The sequence below is a fragment of the Cnephaeus nilssonii genome, assembly GCF_951640355.1.
Source record: "Cnephaeus nilssonii genome assembly, chromosome: 16".
In the NCBI taxonomy this organism is placed as follows: Eukaryota; Metazoa; Chordata; class Mammalia; order Chiroptera; family Vespertilionidae; genus Cnephaeus; species Cnephaeus nilssonii.
The window spans coordinates 43,375,184-43,403,114 of record NC_137087.1 but is presented as its reverse complement, the minus strand read 5'-3'; the positions used below and the strand labels follow the sequence as shown (position 1 = coordinate 43,403,114).

At 38.0% G+C, this 27,931-nt stretch overlaps 1 protein-coding gene across 3 annotated transcripts; it reads right to left on the bottom strand.

The window, feature by feature from the left end:
• Positions 1–82: 82 nt before the first annotated feature.
• On the bottom strand, positions 83–27,913 carry CUTC (cutC copper transporter). 3 transcript variants are annotated; one of them, XR_013814772.1, is made up of 10 exons: positions 27,729–27,913; positions 24,532–24,603; positions 20,680–20,739; positions 17,674–17,883; positions 17,010–17,045; positions 13,561–13,694; positions 11,498–11,565; positions 7,706–7,733; positions 2,886–2,991; positions 1,748–1,781 (listed from the first exon to the last, which is right to left on the bottom strand). XR_013814772.1 is itself a non-coding variant. In XM_079794146.1 (9 exons), the coding sequence occupies exons 1-9, from the start codon at positions 27,787–27,789 to the stop codon at positions 1,667–1,669; spliced, it is 822 nt and encodes a 273-aa protein (XP_079650272.1). In that variant the 5' UTR covers positions 27,790–27,902; the 3' UTR covers positions 83–1,666. The 3 variants fall into 3 exon arrangements, 2 of the variants coding, with proteins under 2 accessions (XP_079650272.1, XP_079650273.1); XM_079794146.1 differs by lacking the exon at positions 11,498–11,565 and having other exon boundaries at positions 83–1,781; positions 27,729–27,902; XM_079794147.1 differs by lacking the exons at positions 11,498–11,565; positions 27,729–27,913 and adding an exon at positions 19,112–19,205 and having other exon boundaries at positions 83–1,781; positions 24,532–24,546.
• Between the last annotated feature and the right edge of the window lie 18 nt (positions 27,914–27,931).

Below are 27,931 nucleotides of genomic sequence, written 5' to 3'. Positions count from 1 at the left end.
CTCTTTCCCTGCCACTGACCATATCTCAGGCAGATCCTATAACTTTTTGGTCTCTTTCAGATATTAAAAGGTCCAAGCTCATCTAATATAATTTAAAACACTTACATTTATATATTTTTTAAAAACAGCTTTATTGAGATATGAATTCCATACAATTCACCCACTTAAAGTATATAATTAAATGTCTTAGCATATTCATAGAATTGTGCAATTTTGGGACATTTTTATCACCCACAAAACACATCTAATTTAAACCCCCTCCCCTTTCTTATCTCAGGGACCAGCTACTGCCAGGGAGAGCAGTGTCATTCCTGTAATCATTTTCCTTGTTATTCTATCCCCCTCCCTCCAATCCCTAATTTCAAGATTAGGGCAGGGAGAAGAGGACTAAGAAAAAAGGCAAAGATAACTTCACTGAGCTGGTAGGGTAACCAAAATTTTCCAGTTCATCTGGCACTGAGGAGTTTCCCAGGATATGGGACTTTCAATGCTAAAATCAGAAAAGTTCCAAACAAACTGGGATGGTTGGCCACCCTATGAGCTGGTGCTGTTTATAGTTCACTATTGCTTAATCAGTGGCCAACCATCGCACTGTTACAGCCGCTTCCCACGAGGTCCAACTCAGCTCTTCTAACATTGGAGACCTCCAACCTGCAATTTCCCAACACAGGTCATACACTCAAGATGACCTCTTCCCCTTTCAAATCCTGTCCTTCAGCAATATAGTCTTTGCTGCTAGTAATATTTATTACTGGGTTAAGGTGGTAACAACCAGATAGCTCTATTACAAGGGTAAGTTTCAACTTTTATGACTAGCAAATAATCTATAGGGGGATGTTTTTTGTTTCTTTTTAAAAATATATATATTTTTATTGATTTCAGAAAAGAAGGGAGCACGAGAGAGAGATGGAAATATCAATGATGAGAGAGAATCATTGATTGGTTGCCTCCTGCCCACCCCCACACTGGGGATCGAGCTTGCAATCCGGGTATGTGCCCTGACTGGGAATTGAACTGTGACCTCCTGTTTCATAGGTTGACGCTCAACCACTGAGCCCCGGCCGGCCGGGCAGGTCTGGAAACTTTTATATCCTGCTTCCCATGTCCAGGAACTTTCATGCTGTACCACTGTACTCAGTATCCCTAGCATCTTGCCCAGGGCAACATACCTAATTAATACATAATAAAAAGAGAAAATGAAGGTAAAACAAAACAAAAATCTTCTCTTTCAGATTTTGCCAGACTCTAGTCAGGGTACAAATAAGAGACTGCTGTAACAGTATGGACATTTTTATTTTATAAAAGAAAATGCAAAATACTGCTATGAAACTGTACCTAAAGTCACACTCTAAATTCATATCTTGCAGTTGAATTTTCTCAGTTCATCAATTAACTCCAATGAAAACAGACTAAACTTCTGTCCACGGAAGAAAAAGACCAGATTTAAACATGACAATGAGGATGGCTGGCAAGATTAGGCAAAGGGAGTGATTTTAGCTCTTTTTCAAGTTTTCTTCTTGGAAACATTCTCCATGGCCATGTGCGACTTAAAGCAAACACCGTGACTGTCCTGGCCAGAGAAGAAGGTTAAAGCAGTGTTACAGAGAACTGTAAACTATTCTTCTGCCTTCATCCTGTGATATCCATGTCTCTCAGAGAGGTCTGGCTAAACCAGACTATTCTTGGCAATAGCATTCAAAGTCCTTACTTGGGTCACATCTGTTACCTTTAGAGAATATTCTGAGGTACAAAGAGAGGCTCCCATGGCAACAGAGGGATTTCTGCAATAGAAACAATAAAGGAACAGATAATTACATGAGTTGTTAAATGAGCCCTCCTATACTGGCACTTCATTTTATAGGCCATTTCATGGCCTAGAACAAAGGTAAGTCAAGGACCTTAGACTACTGTATTTCATAATTTTTATTAATTAATTACTTGAAATATCTAGTAGCCAAATCTACCAAAGCAATATAACTGATTTTGCATCTAAAATGTAAGTTGTAAGGCTCTTGTTTCTTTTATTTCTCACTTTTCCCAACTTATAAATGATCAATTGCTAACTATTAAATTATAGGAGTACTCTCAAGTATAATAAAAACACACACAATAGTTTCAATTCCTTAATGTGATAAAATTTCAAAATAACTGAAAATAGAGAGCAAAGGTAAAGGAAGACTAAGTATTAAAGGTAGGAGAGATAAAAATAACTATGATTCTTCCAACCTTACACCATAGTTATTGTTTGCTAAAGGAAAGCACGGGTGAATGAGCATACATACTTATCTGACTGATTTGAAGCTGAGATACTAAATTAGTTTATTATTAACTTTTAGCAATGACTTAATGATATAATGGTTCACCTATGTTCAGAAGAGCCTGCTTTTTTAAAGCAAGATAAGAACCGTTTTGCATTGTTTTGTGTGTGTTTTTAAAGAGACTGCCACATGCCGCACCTCATTTGGATGTGTCTGGAGTCTTGGAAACTTGACTACCATGCATTCTCCTACAAATGGACCCTGAGAGCTTATTTGGAGGGTCTAGCAGGGGAGCGTAGCTGTGCGTATACCCGTGTCCGAAGAACGGTCCTCTCCTCTATCAGGGAGGGTCATCCTCTTTGACCTCCCACACATAGCTTTGGCAGGGATGCACAGGGAACAGTGAGGGAGGAAGGGGCCACCCGCCTAGTCAGCTAGATCAGTGGAATCAATCCCGGCGATCAATGGGGTGACAGATGTTGCAGCCAGATCACCCTCACATCAATACTTATATACTAATCACAACATTCCATTCATTCATCAAGCCATTAACTAAGGTTTTCCTATGGGGGGGAAATAAAGATCAATCTCATCTCTTTTTGTATGAATCAAATAATACACTTTTACCGAAACTTCATTCCTGAATCTCTAGCAGACCGAGCAGAACAGTGGAATTCTGTAGCACCAGAACCCTCAAGGATTCTTTGTAGATTTCTGTCTGTTATGCCACCCCCTATTGGAAAAAATAAGTAATACATTAAAGTAGAATAGAACTTTGCATAAAATTTAATAAATAATAAATTTCCATACTGAAGTTACAGACTTTAAATCTAAAAAGATTATTCTAGGGCAAGGAAAATCATCGAGCGCTCTATCCCTGTTCCCCCTCAATTAAAGAAAAGTCAAATTAAAACAAAAGGAGGCCAGGCTAGAAGACAAAGCTACAAAAGCACAGCCTTAGAAATGTGTCTGAAAGGGAACCTCCAAGATTTTCTCTCTGGATCAGCATTTGAAGACCATGATGTCATTGGAAATGGGAATAATGCCAGGTATTATATAGTTTATTCATTATAATACCAAATTCTTGTTTCATTTCACAGAAGAATCTGAATCTACTTTATAAAAACTGCACAGTCAAGTACTTTATGATGACTCATTTGTTTTGATGAACAATATCTTAAAGTTTGTATAAAAGAATATTCTCAACTGATACCATATTATAAATATAAAATTATTGATCTTTATATCCTTGTCTCCTAATATATAGGAGTATTAAATAAATATTTTTAATGACTGATAAAATATGTACTTTGTATCTCAAGTTGCTGAAATAACTTGACTTCACACACTCTTTTGGACTCATTAACTTTTTTTTTCTTAGAGGCACAGTAACATCACTGAGCCCTAAGAAGTAAAAAGAATACAGACTGAGAAGTTAGATTTGGATTGGAATTCTGGCTTCACCACTGTAACTCCTCAGTTATGTGATCTTAGATAAATTACTTTAAACCATTGAGCCTCAACTTTTTTAACCAAAAGAGAGATTTCCTCAGAGCTTGTTATAAGGATTAAAAGGCAAATATGTTATTTCCTTCTGACACATAACAAGATGTCTGGCCACTGAAACCATGTTGTTCCAGTTATCAGCAACTTTAGGACATAGATAATACATTTTTGAAACACAGAGTAACACATCTTTACAGTTGGAACCAAAGAGGACAATTGGTTTAATATCCTCTCTTTACAGGTGAGAAAACGAACCTATGTTGTAAGCTTCATTATGAAAATCCCTAAAGAGAAACCACTATGTTCTATTTATCTTTAGATTTCTCCATGATGAATATTCATCAGACATTCAGTTTGACTTATCTAGGAATTTTTCCTTTTTGGTACTTATTTTCATGAAATTTTAATAATTTCTTTATAGATCTATTCTGTGAGCTCCTCAAGTAAAATGATTACTTCATATTCATTTCTGTTTTCATATCCACCACAAAGCTTAGCATATAACTAGAGGCCTGGTGCACGAAATTCGTGCATGGTGTGTGTGTGTGTGTGTGTGTGTGTGTGTGTGTGTGTGTGTCCCTTAGCCCAGCCTGCACCCTCTCCAATTTGGGACCCCTCGAGGGATGTCCAACTGGCAGTATAGGCCCGATCCCAGGGATCGGGCCTATACGGGCAGTCGAACATCCCTCTCGCAATCCAGGACTGCTGGCTCCCAAACACTCGCCTGCCTGACTGCCCCTAACTGCTTCTGCCTGCTAGCCTGATCACCCCCTAACCACTCCCCTGCAGGCCTGGTCGCTCCCAAATGCCCTCCCCTGCAGGCCTGGTTGCCCCTAACTGCCCTCCCCTGCCAGCCCGATTGCCCCTAACTGCCCTCCCCTGCTGGCCCAGTCGCCCCCAACTGCCCTCCCCTGCAGGCCTGGTTCCCCCCAACTGTCCTCCCCCCCTGCAGGCCTGGGTCCCCCCCAACTGTCCTCCCCTGCAGGCCTGGTTGCCCCCAACTGCCCTCCTCTGCCAGCCTGGTCACCCCTAACTATCCTCCCCTGCCGGCCTGATTGTCCCTAACTGCTTTCCCCTGCTGGCCTGGTCGCCCCCAACTGCCCTCCCCTGCAGGCCTGGTCCCTCCCAACAGCCCTCCCCTGCTGGCCATCTTGTGGCGGCCATCTTGTGTCCACATGGGGGCGGCCATCTTGTGTGTTGGAGTGATGGGTAATTTGCATATTACGTCTTTCTTATATAGGACTAGAGACCCAGTGCATGATTGAATCATGCACATGTAGGGTCCCCTACACGCTTTCACTTTCGATCGCGGTGGAGCTGGGTGCCTGTCCGCTGGTGCACCAGGCCTTTCGGAAGCCTCCAGCTCGGCGGAGGCTTCCAAAAGGCCTGGTGCTGGAGCAGACAGGCATCCAGCTCCCCCACTTTTGATGGTCCCCGGCGGGACGTGAGCTCGCTGCCCCAGAGGCCCATTCTGTTCCGCAGCACAGCCATGGCGCAGACACTGAGCTCGCGTCGCCAGCTCAGCGTCCCGCCAGCCCAATTGGCTACCCCAGCCACCCCAAGTCCCACCCCCTGCGCCTCCCTCTGGCCCAATCCTGGGCGTAGCGGAGTGATGGTAATTTACATATTACCATTTTATTAGGTAGGATAGAGGCCTGGTACAGGGGTGGGGGCCAGCTGGTTTGCCCTGAAGGGTGTCCCTGATCAGGGTGGGGTTCCCTTGGGGCATGGGGCGGCCTGAGCGAGAGGCCTGTGGTGGTTTGCAGGCCGGCCACGCCTCCTGGCAACCCAAGTGGAGGCCCTGGTATCTGGAATTTATTTTCCTTCTACAATTGAAACTTTGTAGCCTGGAGCGGAGCCAAGCCTGGGGCTCCCTCCGAGGCCTGCAGCCATTTCTGTTGGGGTTATAATCGAAACTTTGTAGCCTTAAGCGGGTGGGCCCGGCCAGGGTGTGCGGAAAGCTTTGCTTCCCCTGTTGCCGGTGGCAACCCTGGCCTGCTCTCTCAAGCTCCATTCTGCCGCCATTTCTGTTTGAATTTGTTTACCTTCTATAATTGAAACTTTGTAGCTTGAGTGGAGGCTTAGGCCTGCAACGGCTGGCAGAAAGCTTATTTCCCTCTGTTGCCTGGGAAACCTTGCTCTCTGTGGCTGTAGCCATCTTGGATGGGTTAATTTGCATACTCGCTCGGATTGGATGGTGGGTGTGGCTTGTGGGCATGGCTTGTGGGTGTGTTGGAGGTATGGTCAATTTGCATATTTGTCTATTATTAGGTAGGATTCTCACTTGCTTGGTAAGGGTTGTTAAATAATCACAAATATTTTTCTATACAACTTCTTCTCACCTCAAGAGTAAGCCTTTTGAGGAAGTAGTTCCTTGTGTAACTCTGCATGCCTTGCACATAGTAGATAACTTAAAAATTACATAATCAGCAAAGGCAACCTTAATATTAACAATTATCTAAGCCCGGCTATTAACTGTCAAAACTTAATACATTTATTTTTAAATGGAAATACATTAAAAACAGTTAAGTCTCTTTAATAAACGGTCTCAATTTGACAGATAGCATATGCTTTCTATCTGTTCACATTTCAAGGACTTGCTACAGGTCAAAACTTTCCTAAATTTCTGATACTATCCCTTTGTATGGCCTCTTTTTAAAAGTTGGCCTTTATTTGGCTATCACCATTTTGACCCCTAGTTAGTCTTGGCATCACTGGTAGTGAGACAACCAGAAACTCTATGCCTTCTGATGTGATATAATATGATATATACAGAATCACCCATAAAGTACACTACCAAAAATATTTAAACAGAATCTAATCAAGCCTTATGATCTAGCTACCAGTTTATAGGCAGTGCAGTAGCTAGGAAATACACACTAAACAATATCAAAAGGAAGCAATTTGATAAATCCAGAAAGTAGGACATTTTACAGGTAAGTGGCCCAAACTTTTTAAATTTCATTTTTTTTAAAGCAAGAAAAAAGAAAAGAAAAACTTCTATATTAAAAAATATTAAGGTAACAACCAAGTGCAATACTTATTCTTTGATGGGATCCTGATTTGAACATATCAGCTATAAAAAACATTCTGGGGGCAACTAGGGAAAAGAGGGTATTGATTATTAAATGGCATTAAAGAATTAGTGTTTATTTTGATAAATATAATAATGGTATTGTGATTACAATAAAATGCCCGTATTTTTAAAAGATGCATAAAGATAAAATGTCATGATGCCTTTAATTGAACTTTAAAATACCTCAGGATAAGAGACAAATGTTACAAAATGTTAAATCTATAAAATGAGTATATACCTTTTTCTACTCCTTCATATGTTTGAGAAATTTAATAATAAGAAAAAATTAAGATAATCTTTATATTTGTCTCCCTCTGATTCTAGGTCACCTTATCCAATTCTTTAGAAATTATTCTTTTCTAATGATCTGTAATGTACTTAATCTTATAGTTATCATCAGGAGCACATGATCCAACTGTGCTGACTACAAAGAAGAATTTGGTGATCAGATTTTCAGGAACTGAGTATTATATCTATCCAGGGATATTATGTTTGCTTACACTTTGTTTACAACTTATACATTTGGCCCTAACACAGAGTAGCAGCAAACTTGGTGTGCCTCACTATAGATGACCATCTTCACTCATAAAATTCTACACTACAGGAGAGCAAACATGGGGAAAGCCCAATTCTAATCTACTTCTTTTTTTTGCTCTTCTCTGAGCTTATCCCTGCTAAAATATTCTCTTCCTTATCTAAAGTTTTAAATTCCAGCAGAGATCTGCCATCTTAAACAATTTAATCAAATGATATATTCTTTCTGAACACCGTGTACTAAAACTTTCTCCCATACTGCCCTGCCTCCTTTGCTCTTCCTTCATCACAGTTCAGTGTTATACTAGTGAATTGATAGATAAATAAATACCTGGCATTACCACAATCCTGCCTTTTGCCTGAAAAAAGAAAAAAAAATAAACAAGTAAATTTTAATATCTTTCTCTAAATGAAATAGTAAGGCAGTGAGAACAGAAACATAAGTATATTAAATTTTAAAAATTACTATTAATGTTTACTTTTCAGTAGATCTTTCGTTTCTCTGGGACCTTAGGTAAGTAAGATATTCAGCAAAATAACTCTTTCTATCCAGTTATTTATTGTATTACTTTAAAAACTTTGTTTAAGTTTTTAAAGTATTCTTTATTAAACACAAAGAATAGAAGGATACAATATAAATACAGAATAATCACATCACTTTAAGAAAAGTCATTACTGAAAAATAACACTAATCTGAGCTCTTGGTATGTTATGGGATGGAAGTAGTTGAATTTAAGATTTCAGCAGGAAAGAAAGAGCATAGGATAACTGTAAATTATTAGGGGGGAGGGGGAGAAGGCAAGAAATATACTCAAATTTTGCATCCTCAACTAAATTCCCTAGCTTATCATACCAATTAAATAAAACCATATGTCCATTTAACTGGGTTTTAAGTAATAAAACTAAACTATATGAATTGCTTTAATTTATGATAATTCTAGAAGCTAGGTGTTGAAATGTCCTTACTTTTATTCTAATTTCCATCACATTTCTTAAATAAATTTTGGTGATATATCACTGAAAGTCAAAAGAAAATCACCCCATTAAAAATGCATACTTAGTGGAACTGCTAGTAGCAGCTAGGTAACAAGGACAGAATAAAAATTACATATTATGTCAAGCTCAACTAATTTGCAGAATAAAACCTTTACATTATATATAAATTGGATTTCTTCACATGTGGATTCCCTGAGAGGGGTTTTTAATACTGGGCCAGCCAATCCTGTCAACCCAACACAATTCTAAGTGATTTGCCTCAACTGTTCAGCTTATGTATTCACTCAGTCTACACTCTACCCAACTCAGGGGTAGGTAGACAATCTTTCTTCTATTGAGTGTTGCTGAACAACAGAAAAAAATTCAACCAAGAACCACCTTTAACTTAGTTTCTTTTTCCATAAATCAATGAAACATTCAACTAATGTATTCAATAAATACAACTAATATTGAAAAATAATTAATTCTATATCATGTCCAGTTAGGACAAATGAGAAAACTGAAAGATGGACTTAATGTGTGGAGCAGAAATGGGAAGAAGAGAAAAAGAGGTATCATGTCCAATGTGAGAAGAGGGGCAGAAGGATCAAGAAAAAAGAGGATACAAAAGGAGAGAAGAGAACAGAAACCAAAATAAGGGAATAAAGTAAAAACTAACACCAGAAATAAATGCAAAAAAAAAAAAAAAAAAAGGAAGAGAAGCAGAAAATCTCAAAAGCAGTAATAGCTAAGCAGTGAAAAAGAAAGGTAATAAACAGGGAAGAGAATATAGATAGTCATGAACAGAGGGAGAAACAACCTTTCTCCTTACGATTAAGACAAGTTATAGATATTTTAATGAGCTCTAAGTAACTATCAGTGTAAAATTAAGGTGAATATTCAATATGATTGTCTTTTGAGACATTTTATGGAGCAAAGCCACAAATTCTAATGCATTTCCAAAGAGCTAGATATATTGGAGAAGTCATCTATGAAAAGGGTTCCAAATTTTTTTAGTTTCAAGAAAGTGAGGGTAAGAAATGATATACTGGTGCAAAAAGGGAAACAGAGACCGACAAATGACTTGGAAAGAATGGTCATAGAAAAAATGATGGATTGCTATAAAATTGTTTTAGTGTAAGTCAACAACAAATTGTATTCTACACTGTGCAAAATTAGAACCCCCAGACTAGTATTTAAGTAATAGGGACTCAGTAAAATAATCAAGTGACCTCAAACCCTAAGTTGTGGCACAATTTTTCATAATAGCTGGGTTATATGTCATTATGGAAAATAGCTCCAAAATTACCAAAAAAATATATATGTGTACATTCTGTGAAAATCTATAGATTTTATAAATTTTTCAGAGGATCCCCTTCTGAACAATTCTCTTTAACCATGATTAAATTGATCAATCATGATAGTATTTATCAAATGTCATTACTCACCTGCCTATCCATCCAACAAATATTTATTAAGTGCCCAATATATATCAGATACTGTTCTAAGTATGAGAAATACTGTGGTTGAAGGGATCAAGAATATGCCACTGTGGAAAAAAAATTATTTTGAGCTGAAGACATTTGTTCTTGAAATTCCTTATCTGCCTAAAAGTAGAGCCTCCCAAAAGGACTAAAAAATAATTAAATCGCCATAAATCCCCTCCCTGTACCACATCTAAATAGACATCAGTCATAAAACTATCATATCTCCCATCTATTCTCGTAAGGGTCCATCTACCGTTCCAAAAAGCCATTTGTTTTCTCATAAATACCCTTTCTACTTCTAATTTCCCAAGTGCCATTTTCCCCTTCCTCTTAGATGGTATATAAGCCCCAAATTTTAAGCACTTCTTTGAGTCACATTTCTTTGTGAACTTTCAAACATAAATACATATGTGATCAAAATCTGTTTGTTTGGTTTTTTTCTTGCTAATTTGTCTATGGTCAGTTGAATTTGTGGGCCCTCTAATACAGAACCTGAGAGGACAAAGAAAAAGTATTTTGCCCAGTGTTTGGCTCAGTGGTTGAGCATCGACCTATGAGGAGGTCACGGTTTGATTCCCGGTCAGGGCACATGCCTGGGTTGCAGGCTCCATCCCCACTGGGGGGCGTGCAGGAGGCAGCTGATCAATGATTCTCATCATTGATGTTTCTATCTCTCTCTCCTTCTCTCTTCCTCTCTGAAATCAATAAAAATACTTTTTTTTTTTAAAGAAAAAATGTTTCGCCCTGGGCAGTGTGGCTCAGTTGGTTGGGCGTCTCTCGTGTACTGAAAGACTGCTGGTTCAATTCTGGGTCGGGGTACATGCTTGGGTTGTGGGCTTGATCCCAATTGGGGGAAATAAGGGAGTGCAGAAGGCAGCCTATCCATGTTTCACTCTCACATGAATGTTTCTCTCTCTCCCTCTCCCTCTTGCTCTAAAAATCAATTAAAAATGTTTGTGTTGTTTTTTTTTTTAGTGTTTCTTTCCTGACATGGTGAACAAGAGCAAGTTCCTACTCTCATGGAGTTTACATGTTCAAGGAAGACAGGTATATTTATATAATAAAATTTCAGGTAGCAATAAGTACAATGGGGGAAAATTAAGCAAGGTAATAGAGAGTAAAAGGGGAGGGGATATTTCATAAAATTTAATAACTGTTAGAGAAATAAGTGGAATAAGACTGTTTAGTATTTTCAAATGTACTGAAGGAAGCATCTATAAAACATTTATTATCTAGAAAGCTGAAATGATTTTAAGAAGGAAAGGAAAACGTATTATTTAACTGTTTCTTCTAAGTGAAAACTTTCTAAGACAGAAAAATGATACCTTTAAGAGATGAATTTTATCACTTTTTTGGGATTATTTATAGCTATATGCTTGCCTAAGGTTATAAAGTGATTTAACAATATAAAGCACACTTTTTGTTATTATCTGAAGTAATCCACAACTATTCTAGGAGGTAGGTACCATTATTATGCTATCTTTGTAGGGGAGGAAACTGAAGTTTAGGTTAGCGCAAGATCACTATAAATAAGAGGCAAAGCCAGGATTTAAACACAGACCTTTCTAAGCCCAAGGCCTAGGTAGGTTTTAACCAGTACATGTATAATATATCTTAAAGGTTATTGTTTCAAGAAGTAAAGTTAGCATGATACCACTTACACATGAAATCTGAAAAAGTCGAATACATAGAAGCGGAGAGTAGAATGGTGGATACCAGGGGCAGGGAGCTGGAGGAAACAGGGAGATGTTGGTCAAAGGGCACAGAGTTGCAGTTATTAGGATGAATAGGTCTAGAGATCTAATGTGGGGGTTCAGAACAAGCCATTCCAAGATGTGACTCAGTAGTATGCTGATTAATTTGAGCTTTACTTTGAATTTTAGCATCAGGCTTAAGAGAAACTTCTGCCCCTCCCTCCCCTCTAACTAATTAGAAGAACATAGAGGTCTTGCCCATAACAAGCTATTATCAGAGATAACTTTTTTTGACCTATCCATAGGGTAGGGCAAACTTCAATTTACTAAACCTCTGTTCTTATCATCCTGCAATGACCCTTGGAAGCCCCCATCATGCATCCCTAACTTAGGATGTCTTATATACTCATGCTTCCTTTATTCCTCTGAATTTATAGGGTTCCCATACATATGTATGTATTAAATTTGGTTATTTTCTCTTGTTAATCTGTCTTATATTTATGATTATTAGACCAGCCAGAACCTTGAGGGTAGAGGAGATTTTGTTTCTTCCCCACAATATTATAACTATAGTTAATAATGCTGTATTTAAAATTTGCTAAGAATAGATTTCAGGTGCTCTCACCACACACACACACACACACACACACACACACACACACATGCAAGCACGCCCCTTGGTCATTACCATAATACAAATGCCCTGTACTTACTATATACTTAATAAATATTTGTAAAATCAGTAAGTTCCAGACTAGCAAAGCCACATCAGGTCATTATGTGAAATGTCTAAAAATTATTTACATGACTATACAAAAGATATATACCCAGGAACACTAAATATTATTATTAAAAATAGCAGTAGTAGTAATAATAGAAACTAACATGTATTAAAATGTATTATATGCCATGTCCTGTGCTAAGGCTCTTAGATATCTTATCTCTACCAACCCTCAGAGCAATCCTATAAAAGAAGTATTAAACTTATCTCAACTCCACAATTGAGGAAACAGGTTTAAAGGTTAGTGATCTACTCCATATTACACAGCAAATAAATTTCAAACCTAAGTCTCAAATCCAGAACACTTTCTTCTCAAAGTCCATACTCATTATTTAGAATGCTTCTATACTGAAGTCAGAAAAATATAGGCATTCCCCCAATTACAAAGCCATCTTCTGACTGCTCTAAAAATGTTGCTAATTAACACACCAGGGCATACAAGAGAAAAATATTGTATTTCCTCCTATCCTATATAGTAAAAGGCTAATATGCAAATCGACCGAACTGCGGAATGACCAGTCGCTATGATGCGCACTGACCACCAGGGGGCAGATGCTCAATGCAGAAGCTGTTCCCTGGTGGCCAGTGTGCTCCCACAGGGGTACGCCTCTCATCCAGAAGCTGGGCTCATGGCTGGCAAGTGCAGCGGCAATGGCAGGAGCCTCTCCTGCCTCCACAGCAGCGCTAAGGATGTCGGCAATGCTAAGGATGTCCGACTACCAGCTTAAGGGGACAGGGCCTAAGCCAGCAGTCGGACATCCCCTGAGGGCTCCTGGACTGCAAGAGGGCGCAGACCAGGTTGAGGGACCCTCCGAGTCACGAATCTCGTGCACTGGATCTCTAGTCTTGATATAAAGAAAGAAATGAGAGAAGAATATAGTTTTAGTGTTAGAATTCACCTAAAATGATAATTACCTCAAATTTTATATGGGATCTCCTGAGTCTATACATAGATAGTCAGTGAGAAGATATGGCTTAAAACTATGCAATAAGATGGCAGAGAAAAAGTAAAATTTGCTCTGGTTACCCAAATTAGGTAAGATCTGTCTATAATCTGATTTTAAGAGCCTTGATTACTAAAAGAGCTCATGTGAAAGAAGTAAGAATTATATAAATATATTATAGCATACTTGTTTTTTTTCCTATAGAGTAAACTTGAAGTCAGTAATATTTAGTTTCACAACCCATCCGAACAGCAGAATATCGGGAGTACCACAACATTCTTAGGAAGAAAAGAAATTGCGTGTACCTGATCTATGAGTCGCTTTATTAGAGGTAGCCCTTCTAGCGCTGAACTGTCACAGCCACTGGTCAACACACGTTCAAATCCCAAGGCTAACAGAGTCTCTAACGCTGCCATTGGATCGTGAACCATGTCAAAGGCTGAAATAAATAAAATTGATTTGAATTTTGAACAGATATCAGTAACACAGTGATGATTAAAATGTAGTATATACACAGTGGTGTGCTGGACCTGGCTGGTACTGGCTTGTAGGAGTCCATTGTTAAATATTCAGAAATTTTGTAAGCATGATTGTTAATCCACTGGCAGTTTGAAATCACTTAAGGTGGGAGTATTTTTTTTAAATCCTCAACCGAGTTTATGTTATTATCAATTTTAGAGAGAGAGAAAGGGGAGAGGTGGAGGGAAACATCAATCGGTTCCTTCCAGTACAATCCGCAGTCTGGGTCTATGCTCTGACTGGGAATTGAACCCTAGACCTTTTGGTATACAGGATGATGCTTCAACAAACTGAGCCACACCGGCCAGAGCAAGGTGGGAGTATTTAAACCACAGAAATCAACAAATACTACATATCAGGGTTTTTCCCCTAAGAGCCAGTTTACCAGCACACCACAGTCTGCATACAACTGTCGGTATGCATGATCATTTAGGTGGTACACATCTGAATAGATGCATTTACTTAAATACAGATCAGAGTGAAAATTTTACATTTCTCGTTACTTATAAAATTTTCTCTTTAAAATAAATTTATTTAGGATTTATTTTAAGAAAATTATTAAATAAATTTGCACAGGAAGCATTCAGGTATGGTAAATGTGATAGGCAAGTGACTCAAATTTGGGAAAGTCTGCCTGAGGCTTCAGACAAACTGAATAAGTAGGATGAAACATTACTCACCAGTTCTAAAAAAGACCTTGGTTCACATTCTCATTATTGACTAATAGCTTGTTCTAATCTATTTACCCTGCATACCCAGGCTCATTGTACCAAGACAGTTGTTTACAACAGATTGCATGAGGTTGATTTCCCATCTTACTTTCTGAAAGACATCTCTCCTCCTCAAAGAGTAAAGAGGCACTAGAAACCTCAAACAGAAAAATTACTTGTGGTTTGGTTTTCAGCACTGCTATATGATATGGAAGTTCTAATATATGAGGAATTAGGTATTAGGTCCCTTCCTTTCACCATTAAGTGTATGGAGGCAGCTAAATCTATTATTTTCTTTTTTTGGTGGCCGCATCTTCTCATCAGTGATACTATCTCATTAAATATATGAGTGAAAAAAATGTGGAGCCCAGGCCTATATAAAAATTTGAGAACATGAAAATATTTTAAAACTTACTGAATAGTTTAATAAACTTATATAAAATAGGTTAGTATAAGTGCCTACAGGTATGACTCAAAAGTCAGTTTTGTGATGCAAAGGAAAAGAACAGAAATTTGAAATGATTTTCTTTTTTTTTTAATAGAGAATTGCATTTTATTTATTTATTTATGTATTTATTTATTATTTTACATATATATTTTTTATTTCAGAGAGGAAGGGTGAGGGAGAGAGATAGAAACATCAATGATAAGAGAGAATCATTGATTGGCAACCTCCTGCATGCTCCCTATACTGGGGATCAAGCCCACAAATTGGGCATGTGCCCTTGACCAGAATTGAACCCGGGACCCTTCAGTCCACAGGCTAACGCTCTACCCACTGAGCCAAACCTGCCAGGGCTAAAATGATTTTCTTAGTTTAAGAACAAAAAAACATATTCAATATGATAAATTTATTTTGAATTATTTACAATATCAAATTTAAACTATATGTTTTTCAGATAAATGCTTACTAATTAAAATTACTTGTCATATTCAAACACTTTTTTTGACTAGCCTCAAGGTTCTGACTTTTAAGCAATCTGACAACTTTTAGTTATTGCTAGTTAATGAAAAGCACTGCTAAATAGCATGTCAAAAAAAACCAGTTTTCTGGTGGTATTATCCATTTAAAGAAAAACAAGGTAATAACTGCTTTATTTCTAGTTTATATAAATGGATGCAAGTGCTGGTATCTACTCTTATCCTAATCTCTGAATGCCTACAAAAGGTCAGAAAAACATTCAACCATTTCTCAAACATACTACCAAGTCAAAAAAAGAGTAACTGAAGACTTCCTTCTTTTCTTGTACAATAGCAGCGCCCTCTGAAGGCAAAATGAATTGTTCCTTCATTTTACCAATGTTTAGAAAAAGTGTATAGAAATTATAACTGATTTATAGGTAGGAAGTACTTTTATATGAAATTAGATACATTTTAGAAATTATTCTGATGTAGATAAGGTATTAATAATGTAAAGCAATTTTGTGCACTGTAGTGAACATCTATCTCTTCTTGACAATCCAGCATCTATTTCTTCTTTCCTCCTTCCTAACAGAGTCCAGTTCTTTTTCAGATATCCACCCTCTCTCTGCCCATGAATCAAATGTTCTTCTAGAGAAGCTGACCTCACTCCTAGATACAGAAATAATCTTGTCAACCTTAACAAGCAGTAAATTTCATTTCACTGGTCACAGTAATTTATTCTTTTGGGGGTTGCATAAGACCTAAGCCAATCTAATAAAAATGAATCTCAGGATTCTTGCTTGGAATGCTGTGACAAGTATATATACTCGTAGGCAATGCTTATTCTCTCCCTCTGTTATAGCCTCCCACCATCTATATCTATCTATCTATCTATCTATCTATCTATCTATCTATCTATCTATCTATCTTGATTTCCGAGAGGAGGAGAGAGGGAGAGATAGAAACATCAATGATGAGAGAGAATCAGTGATTGGCTGCTTCCTGCACACCCCCTACTGGGGATCAAGCCTGTAATCCGGGCACGTGCCCCTGACCGGAATTGAACCTGGGACTCTTCAGTCTGCAGGCTGATGCTCTATCCACTGAGCCAAACCAGCTAGGGCCCCATCATCTTTTCTTTTTTTTTCACCACCATCTATTTTTAACAACTTTTCACAACTAAGGCTCATATATTCTAGAAATTGTGCATTTCTAAATTTACAATAGTTAGTCCCAAGATCAGCATAAAGAAACCAATTGGGCCCTGGCTGGTGTGGCTCAGTTGATTGAGAGTCATCCCATGAGCACCGAAAGGTTGCAGGTTCAATTCCTGGTCATGGTCAGGGCACATACCCAGGTTACTGGTTCGATCCCCAGTAGAAGTGGGTGTGGGAGGCAGCCGATTGTTGTTTCTCTCTCACGTTGATATTTCTCTCTCTCTCTCCCTCTCTCTCTCCTTCCCTCTTACTTCCACTCTCTCTAAAATAAAAATAAAAAGAAGAAGAAACCAATTGGTAACACTGTAATACTACAGAATTGTGTTCCAAACAAAGGTTGTGGCATTTGGTGAAATTAGAAAGCTGACAATATTCAATAGAATTTCTAAAATGGAAATGACTCACCTCGGTGGAAAGTGACTGGCAGAGGACGGCACATAGCTATAAAAGAAAGTCACAAAACAACATGAATGATGAGATCATCATTGATTACTATATATAGAATTCTCCATGTTAGATGAGACTTTTACATATCTTCCTCTCCTAAGTGAACTGAAATAATAATAAAATGGCAGCCTTTCAAATTCATAAGTCCTATGTTTCCATTAATCTCTGATTTTTATATTTAAAAAATAATCATCCACTTCTTAGAGGCACCAAATAAAAATTATATAATCTAGCTACTACAAGGGCAGCATTTTATCTATTACTCACTCCTCTGAGAATCTTTAAGAATACTTGGCCTAGTAATATAGTTTACTTCTGTCCTCTCCACATTTCCCCATCCTCACCAAATGCAAAAGCTTTTGTAGTTTTTGGTGCAATAGTTGAAAGAATCAAGGTAAACTTTCCTTTAATTCTTCAGGAACGTGGAAAAACCTGATCTATAGAAGAGAGTCAGGAAGACTATGCCACACATACCCCATGCCCAAACATCTAAAAAATCGACTGCTTATTATAGTTAGTATAAGTGCCTGAAAAGTCAGTTTTGTGATTGTGGTTTTCTATATTGGGAATATTAAATGCATGCATCATTAGAGGCTTTTTGGTCTCAGATACAAATTCTTACCCACAAGCGACATGCACAGCTCTTTGTCAATGTGTCCATCTTCAGTCAATGCCCCAAATACCAAACCATCAGCACCATAAAGCTTGGCAAGACGAATGTCAGCCTTCATCACCTCAACTTCACGATCTGAATATAAAAAATCACCTCCGCGTGGCCGAATCATCACAAAAACTGGGATCTGGACACATTGCTTCACTACTTGAAGGACACCTATAAGAATAGGAATCAGACTAATTAAAATACAAATGTGAGCTAGAAGCTCAAGGAAGTCAATAAAATATTATTGGTCTTTTACATACACTCTTATGATAGTATCACTTCTACAAGAAATGGAAGAGTTGACTGAGGAAACCAGAGAAAAGTGGACCTAAAAGGAAAAAAGGATACTGAGAAGAAAAAAAATAGCCCCATTAGTTAAGTAATAAGAAAATCAAAGATAAAAGAGAACAACTTAGAAAACAGAAGGAAGTTAATGCATTTTAAAAGCTCTTGTCAGTTCCCAGAACCAGGAAGTCGAAGTTCAATTCCCCATCCGGGCACAGGTCCCGGTTGCAGACTCCATCCCCAGTAGGGGGCATGCAGGAGGCAGTAGATCAGTGATTCTCATCATTGATTTTTCTATTTCTCTCTCCCTCTCTTTCCTCTCTCTGAAATCAATAAAAATACATTTTTTAAAAAAGAACATTTATAAATAAATAAATACACTTGTCAGTTGAAAAAAAATTCTCTTACTGGTATGTAACATTTGAAAGTATAATAACTACCAGGCTCCATGTTCTGCCACTGTATTCCTAAGATCAGGGTTCTCCTTTCTAATTGATTACAGCTCTACTGAACACCTACTATAGAGATGGTTGCACAGTGCTAAAGTTTATGATCCTTTAATGGGCAAAGTCATTTAGCAAAGATCTTTTTCTGAAACAGATATGTAAAAGGAAGCAAAGTTCTACTTATTTGTGATTTCATACAGAGATCCATTAATAAAAAGTACCTAAAAATTACACAATTCATGACTAGCTCAGAACTCAATAGTTTATGATCTGTGGCAAGCACCATTAGTGTTTATCCAATATGAATTTACTTCTTTTTCCTTGCTGAAAGAACCCCAATTTTCATGGGCTAGCAATATGCCTAATACCAAGCAATGAATCATGATTGCTGTTGCAAAAAAACCAGATTGCAGTCAAATTTACAAATATGTTCTAGAGATGTCATAGGATGTCTAGGGAATGCCCTTCTTTAGTGAGAATATTTCAAAAGACTATTGCATGTATATACCTTTTATACTAAACAATGCCATCATCAACCTCAAAATAATATATGCCTTACATTCAATAAAAAAATGATCAGACAGGCCCTAGCCGGTTTGGCTCAGTGGATAGAGCATCGGCCTGTGGACTAAAGGGTCCCGGGTTTGATTCCGGTTAAGGGCACATACCCGGGTTGCAAGCTCGATCTCCAGTAGGGGGCATGAAGGAGGTGGCCAATCAACGATTCTCTCATCATTGATGTTTCTATCTCTCTCTCCCTCTCTGAAATCAATAAAAAAATATTTTTAAAAAATTATCAGGCAGGAAAAAAAGATGCATCATGAGGCAATAAATCAATCAAACAAAACCAACCTAGAACTCATACAGATGTTAGAATTAGCAGCCAGATCATTAAAATAGCTATTATAACTTTAATCCATATATTCAAAATGTTAAGAAGCTGCATGGGAGATATTACAGACTCAAATTTCTAGAGATGAAAATTAAAATGTGTAAGATGAAAAGCACAGTAGGTGGGATTAACAGTGATAAGACATTGCAGAGAAAAGATTAGTAAACTTGAAAACAAAGCAACAGGATCTATACAAAATGAAACAGAAAAAGAAGACAAGAGCAGTTCATTAGTGAATTGTAGAACAGATATAATCAATTATAATCAATTGAAAATATTCAATTATAAGTATAACTAAAGTCTCTAAAAGAGGGAGTGAAGGACAGTGAAAGCTGAAAATTTTCCAAATGTGATAAAAAGTATAAATGTACAGATCTAAGAAACATGAAGAAAATTACACTCAGGTACATCATAATCAAATTGCTCCAAACCAAAAATATCTTAAAAGCAACCAGAGCTTGTGTGGAGGTTCTAGCAGGGGAGCACAGCTACTCCTACACCCTTGACTGAAGACCAGTCCTCTCCTTTTCGTTCAAGCACGCACACAGCTTCGGGAAGGACACACATGGATCAGTGAGGGAGGAAGGGGACACCCACCTAGCCAGCCAGATCAGCCATGTCAACCGAGGTGATCAATGGGGTAACAGATGTCGCAGCCAGATTGCCCTCACATCCTAAAAGACTAACTCTTTAAAAAATATCAGAGTTGTGAAAATTGCTGTGAACCTTTTGGGTAGGTTAAACAAGTGTGGAGTGATCAACCCCAGATTTGATGTGTAACTCAAGATCTAGAAAATTGCAGACCAACCTGCTTCTGGCATATCAGTTTGGTTTCATTGTACTGACAACATCAGTGGGCATCACGGATGATGAAGAAGCAAGACCAAAATACACGGGAGGGAAAATCCTGGGATTCTTTTTCTAGGGATGTACTACATGTGTGCAAATAAAATGCCTCAGTGAAAATAATAACAAGTAGTGTGCAATTTTTAACATATATAGAAGTAAAACGTATGTCAACAACACAAAGACCAGAAGGGGAGAAATGAAAACAAGACTCAATAGACTAAGGATGCCAAAATGGAAAGATAAAAGAAAACTCTGGTTGTTGATATTACTGCACAGCAACTGAACCAATATTAAGAACAACTACCTATATCTCAACTTTTTAATGTCTAAAAAATCTACTTGATCACATCTTTGATAGACAAGTTTATTTACAACCATAAGCATATCTAACTGATACAATATCCATAGCATAGTTAACATGTTAGTAACATTGTAAAGGATTCCAATGAAACAAATTCTCAATTGTCTCCAGGAATCCAAAAAATGGACATTTACCCATGCTTGGTGTGATTCCTCCTTCCAATAAGCCAGAACATAATTCAATCCGACCAGCACCTGTAATTTAAAAAAAAAAAAAAGCATTGCTCAGCACAAAAAATTTTTGAAAATTAAAAAATATTTTTAAAGGCACCAAAGGTCTTATATGCATGCATATAAGCATAACTAATAGAAACAGATACTAGAGGGGTAAGGGCATGGGGGGGGGGGGGGTGGAACAGGAGAGGTCAATGGGAGAAAAAGGAGACATATGTAATACTTTAAACAATAAAGAATTTTTTTAAAAAGCATTGCTCAAAAATTACTGCTCCAAATAAACTCCTATTAAATAACAAACTTAATATTTTTCCAAATATAGAACAAAAAGTGTTAGAAATAGAGAAATCAAATTATAAAACTAACGTAAAAGTCAATTTTTAATTCCACCTACACTCTCCAACTCACATTATGCTATTGGTAGTCAAATTTAAGTGTTAACTCAAGTTAAACTAGGTCTCTTAAAATTTTGTATTACAGTGTTGTCTCTCCATGTACAAGGAAAGGACTTAGAATAAAGAAGTTTCTAGCCTTAGCTGGTTTGGCTCAGTGGACACAGCATCAGCCTGGGGACTGAAGGGTCCTGGGCTCAATTCTGGTCAAGGGCACATGCCCGGGTTTCGGGCTAAATCCCCAGTAGGGGGTCTGCAGGAGGCAGCCAATCAATGACTCTCATCATTGATGTTTCTATCTCTCGCTCTCCTTTCTCCCTTCCTCTCTGAAATCAATAAAAAAAATATATATATTTTTTTTAAAAAGAAGAAGTTTCTAGATTGACCATAGTGGAACTCTGGACTCTTCACTAATAAGAAAATAACAATGTTTTCCAAGAGAGTCTTTATTATTCTAAGCTTTAAAAAAAGCATAGTTATTTTAAACAGCTTAATTCAAGGTAATTTCAAGAATAGGAAAATACTGACAGCTAAAGAACTATCAGACTATGTCAAAAGGTCTCAGGAACTAGTTTGAAAAGGCTACTCCCTACCCATCAAAGATGGGACATTTTGAGCATCAATAAGAAGAATAACTACAGTGTGTTAAGATATATCAAATATGTCTAAATCTAGGTTTATAATGATAAAAAAAATTCACTGGAGAATAGAGAACAAACTCATTATCTCAAAAATCAGTAATTAAGGGAAAAGAAGCAAGTATTTATTCTGCCTTTCTTGTATACCCAAATAGATGACGAGGGAAAATCTTCTTTACAGAAGTACACCGCTAATAAAATGTAAACAAATGCTAAACTTAATACTGTACCATTTTGCAAACCCTAGTAAAATATGCATTGCTAAAATTATTAGATGAAAGTTAACAAGCAACCTTATAAAGAATCGATTAAGCTGACAATATCTGAATCCATTGATCAATCTTAATATCACAAAAATAGAAGAAACTAAGATGTTATCTTCCTAATGTGATGCAACAGAGAGTAGAACAACAATGTTATCTGTAAAGTACTTATAAGAAACTCAGATCTGAACCTGATTTAGCCTTTGGGTTAACCATAATTTTATAGGAAACATAAGAGTCTGAGGAACATATTAAATGATACTAAATATACAGTCAGCAAAATTGAGAATGTAGAATATTCTAAGAGATGAAAATCACAGTTTCATTAACAAACTACAAGGAAAAGAAAGAAATAATTAAAGAAGAGAAACATTGAAATAGTCAAAAGACATAACAAATAAAATGTCTGGATCTTGAGTCAAAGAACTGTAAAACAAAATAAAACTGTATGAGCTAATAGGAGAAATCTGAAAACTAACTGGGTATTTTTGATGATATTAAGAAACAAAGTTTTAAGACATGTTAGTGATATTAAGGTTTTTTTTTTTAAATTGTCCTTTTAAAGATACATACTAAATTATGTGAGGATGACATGACATGATGTCTGAGATTTACTCCAGAACAATCTAAGGGTAGAGGCGGGAAGGTAATTATATAGATCAGAGGTCAGCAAACTACCATGGCTCACAGGCAAAGGTCCACAGTTTATTTTTGTTATGGCCTACAAGTTGAAAAAAGTTTTTTTTTTAAATAACATCTTTATTGACATATAATTCACATACCATACAATGCACCCATTTAAAATGTGTAATTCAATGGTTTTTAGCATACTCATGGTTTTGCAACCATTACCATAATCAATCTTTCATTGCTAACCACCCCCCTCAACAAAAAACTCCCACCCTTTAGCAGTCACTTTCCTCTCCCTCCATGTTCTTCAGCCTTAGGCAACCACTAATCTACTTTCTGTCTCCATAAATTTGCTTATTCTGGACATTTCATATAAGTAGAATCATACACTACATGGTATTATTTTTACTATTTGTTTTCCCACTTATAATAATCTTTTAAAATTCATCTATGCTGCAGCATGTACCAGTACTTCATTGTTTTTTATTGCCAAATTAAGAATGGTTTTTACATTTTCAAAGGATTTTTTAAAAATATATTTTTATTGATTTCAGAGGGGAAAGGAGAGGGAGAGAGAGATAGACACATCAATGATCAGAGAGATAATTACTGATTGGCTGCCTCCTGCATGCCCTGCACTGGGGATTGAGCCCGGAACCCAGACATGTGCCCTGACTGAGAATCAAACTGTGACCTCCTAATTCATAGGTCGATGCTCAACCACTGAGCCACCCAGGTTAAACTCAAAGAATTATTTTTAAAAACAAAGATGATGAAGCCCTGGTCTGGTAAGTCAGTTGGTTAGAGCATCATCTGGGTATGCCAAGTTGTAGGTTGGATCCCTACTCAGGGTACATACAAAAATCAACTAATGAATGCATAAATAAGTGAAACAACAAATTGATCTCTCTCTAGAAAACACACACAAATAAATAAATAAATAAAATATCTTTCAAAAAAACCACAAAGATGCAACAAAGACCAAATGTGGCAAGCAAGGTTGAAAATATATACTATGTTGCTCTTTACAAAAAAGTTTGTAGACACACACCCCCGCCCCTCCCGCCCCCCCCCTCCCCCCCCCCCCGTACCACCACCCTCCAACACTCAAAAGAGATGAAAGATTGGTCATGTACTAAAAATGAGTGAAGCTAAGTAATGGGTACATGGGGATTCATTATACTATTTTCTCTATTTTTATATATGCTTGAAATTTTCCATAATAAAAAACTAAAAAAATTTCCTGATCCTGAAATTTCCTATTAAAGCAGTTCACAGTGCAAAAGAAACCTTAAGGTAAAAATAATGTAAAAAAAAAAAAAAGATTAGGTAGAAGTCCTAATAATGAAAATGATAACAAATCTCTAAAATCATCTTTAAATCAATTAATTTGAAAAAATTAAATCTTTGCTAAGTTAAAAAGTTGATGAGTAAGCAATATTGATGAGTATACAATTGTGGACACTAACTCAAAATGTAAACTACTAGGGAGTAAGACTATAAAATCGTAATTTTCCAGTAGGTTTTTTAGTTGTTTTCAAAAGAATTAATAGAATCCTTCCTAATCACAAAGGCTCCCAAGGTCAGTTCACAGGATTCATTTTCAGTCTCTTAAAAGGACTGTAGCCCGGCCAGTGTGGCTCAGTGGTTGAGTGTCGACACATGATTCAAGAGGTCACTGGTTCAATTCCCGATCAGGGCACATGACCAGGTTGCAGGTTCAATCCCCAGTTGGGCACATGCAGGAGGCAGCCAATTGATGATGTTTTTCCTGCATTGATGTTTCTATCTCTCTATTCCTCTCCCTTCCTCTCTCTCTAAAAATCAATTAAAAAACATATTTTTTTAAAAAGGACTGGAAACTATCACTCATTCTCCAATTTTTCTTACCTCCTCTTTCTGCATTTACAGCCGACTCCACTGAATCAACACACACTTCCATGAGAAATCCACTTGCTGTCCCTAAAATACATGAAAAACAATGCAATACCATGATGGGACTATTTATCCAGACCAATCTACCACTATCATTTTATATTTTGCTGCCAAAATTCAAATGTCCAATATAGGAAAGTGTATAAGTATATAAGGGCCCATGAATGCAATAAAATATGTTAATTACAAAACTGATGTCTTTGGACTATGAAATAAGAACACTAACATACAAAAAACTATACTGGAAACAATATTTACTGAATGCCAAATTAATCTTCCTAAAACACAGACCTCATCATCACATTCCAGGTCAAGATTCTTTCAATGCTTCTCAATGAGTGCCTGCAGAATACGTTTAAACTTCTTTACAAGGAATATATGTTTAAGTGCTAGGATGGACTTCAAATCCTGCCCCCCTCCATACTTGTATGATTTTAGACAAATTACTTAGCCTAAGTTGTCTATACAACTTAGTAGGTTGTAGTACCTACCCCAGAGTAGTGAAGATAAATCATGTAAAGTGATACTATCAACTAAATGTGCAAAAATACTAGTTTCATTAACTACAAGGTATTTTCTCTATATGCCTCCAGTTGTCCCTAATCCTCATTCCTGCTCTTGCTTATGCCATCTCCTCAATCCACGAAGTCCTTCCAGTTCCATCTTTGACTGCTAAACTCTTCCAAGACTCATGTCAAATCATATTTCCATGACACTTCCTCTCTCCCAAAGTAGGAAATTGTATCTCCCTTTTTTGAACTCATATAACTCTTTATATGTTCTTCTTTAAAACTTATTTTCTATCTGTTATTATTATTTATGTAGATAAGTGTCTGATCACTCTTACTTGATTTAAAGTTTGTAAATAAGGTCTTTTTCCCCACAAAGTTTATTTTTTAACTTACTGATTTTAGACAGGGAGGAGGGGGGAGGGGAGAGAGGGAAAGAAAGAGAAACATCAATCTGTTGTTCCACTTATTCATGCATTCATTGGTTGATTCTTGTATGTGCCCTGACCAGGGATCGAACCCACAACCTTGGCATATTGTGAAGATGCTCTAATGAGCTAAGCCACCCGGCCAAGGCATAATAAGGTCTTTATGTGAGAAATCTTTATTACCACCCACAGTAAGCACAGTGTCTACCATGGCCCACAATAGTCAAGCAAACATTTACTAAAGGCTGAATAATTACAAATTCATAAAAAGTCACATATCTGCACTAAAAAGTATGGTGAAAATAGTTTTGCACTTTTTCTGTAAGCTAAACACACAATTTTTAAAAATTAAGAATTCTGAAAAAAAAAAAGAATTCTGAATGCATACTTCATGCAATATCTGAAAGAACGGTTACCACATACTGATAATGATTACAACTAGGTGCTGGGATTTGGAATGCATTTACTATCTTTTTACTTTCCTATATTGCTTGATTTTTCTTCTACCCAATACTGCTTTTATCATTTTTTAAAAAGCAATTTTTAATTTAAAAAACAAAAATCTAGCCTGGCTGGAGTGGCTCAGTAGTTGAGCATCGACCTCTGAACCAGGAGGTCACGGTTCGATTCCTGGTCAGGGCACATGCCTGGCTTACAGTCCCCAGTGGGGGACATGCGGGAGGCAGCCCAACATGATTCTCTCTCCTCATTGATGCTCCTATCTCTCTCTCCCTCCCTGAAATCAATAAAGAAACAAAAACAAACATATTTAAAAAAGAAAAACATAAATCTATCATTGGCTAAGATCAAGCTGCAACTGTTTCATTTACTGAAAAGAAGACTATCAGTCTCAAGCTGTGAAAGAGTTAAGCACCACCCTTATGCTCTTAACCCACAGTGCTGCATTAATTCCGAGTTTCCTGATAGCCACCCATACCAGCCGTCAGGTCAGTCTAACGACAATGCTGCAGGGTACCATGTGCCTCATGCCAGAAAGGGCCTTGGAGAGGAGAGGGTGGGAATGCACACAAAAGGCTATGACAGAAGGCGGAGTAAGGCAAAGCAAAGATATTATGGGGATCGAAGAAAAAGGTATTTGTTCGGAGCAGTTCTCAAAGTGTAGTAGGTCAGTTAGCTCCGGGGGCCTTAGGGATCTTAGACTCTTAGATGGTCCTTTCAGGGTCTGTACAGTGAAAAATTTCATGGTATTAAAATGTTATTTGCCTTTTGCACTTTGATTATTTCACAAGTGGAGTTTTGGGCAGGCTACCTGACATGTCAGACCGAATGCAGAAGCAGGTATAAGAACACAGGCATGAGAATTCCATTAAGCCAGGTAGTAAAGAGGTCAGCAAAAATACAAAACATTGGCACTACTCCATTTTGTGTGTTTGTTGAGGGAAACAGTTCTTCTTCAGAAAAAAGAAATGTTATTTTCGTTAACATGTAATAGGTTTATTATGGTTATTTTCTAGTTAATAACTATTTTAAAACTTTGTTTTAATTTTAAATACAGTCAGTATCAATAGACTTAACTATATATATATATATATATATATATATATATATATATATATATATATATATATATATATATATATAAAGATCTTTGAGGTCCTCAATAATTTTTAGGAGGGAAAGGGGATCCTGAGATCAAAAACTTTTGAGGACCGCTGGTTGGGAGGGACCCAGAATTCACGGAGGGATCTGCCAAATCCCTAGCACCTGCCATGCCGTCCTACCCTGGCGCGACAGGAGGGACTCGGGGCTTGTGGCCGCCGCCAGCTCCGCCACTGGTGGCCGTGTGGCCCTGGAGACAACCCCACGGCCGCTGTGGCGGCTACAGGTTACGGGGCGGTCCCCACAGGTTGGGCACGGAGCTCCGCACTCGCCATCTAAGCATCACAGCGATGCTCGAGTGGCGACGGGAAACGGGAGGCTCAGAGAAGTGAACCAACTTGAATACAATCGCACGACGATACGTGGGGGCACCGGGATTCGAACCCGCACATCCGGCTCCAGAGCCGGGCCGCTCTCACTACACGCCCCTTCTCAGGCGCCCCTTTCCACGTGTTTAAAGCCGGGATGACAGGACCTGTCGCGCAGGGGACCCCGAGGGAAACCGCGATCAATCCACTGGCCGATCAGAAACCCCGGCGGCCCCGCCCGCTCCGGGCAGCCGGGTGGGCCGTCCCCGCCCCGCCCCTTTCCGCACCGGCCTTCCCGGACGGTATCCGCGCCCGCGTCCGCTCCGAGGAGGACCCCTGCCTCTTCATCCTCCGCGCGTTCCTCCCTCGCGAGGCTGCGGTTTCCACTCAGATCCGGGTGGTGGTGCGCGCGACCGGAGGAGCTCGTCCCCACCGCTGCGCGCGCCCGTGCGCGCCCCCGACGCCCACGCCCCAGCAGCCCCCGCGAGGG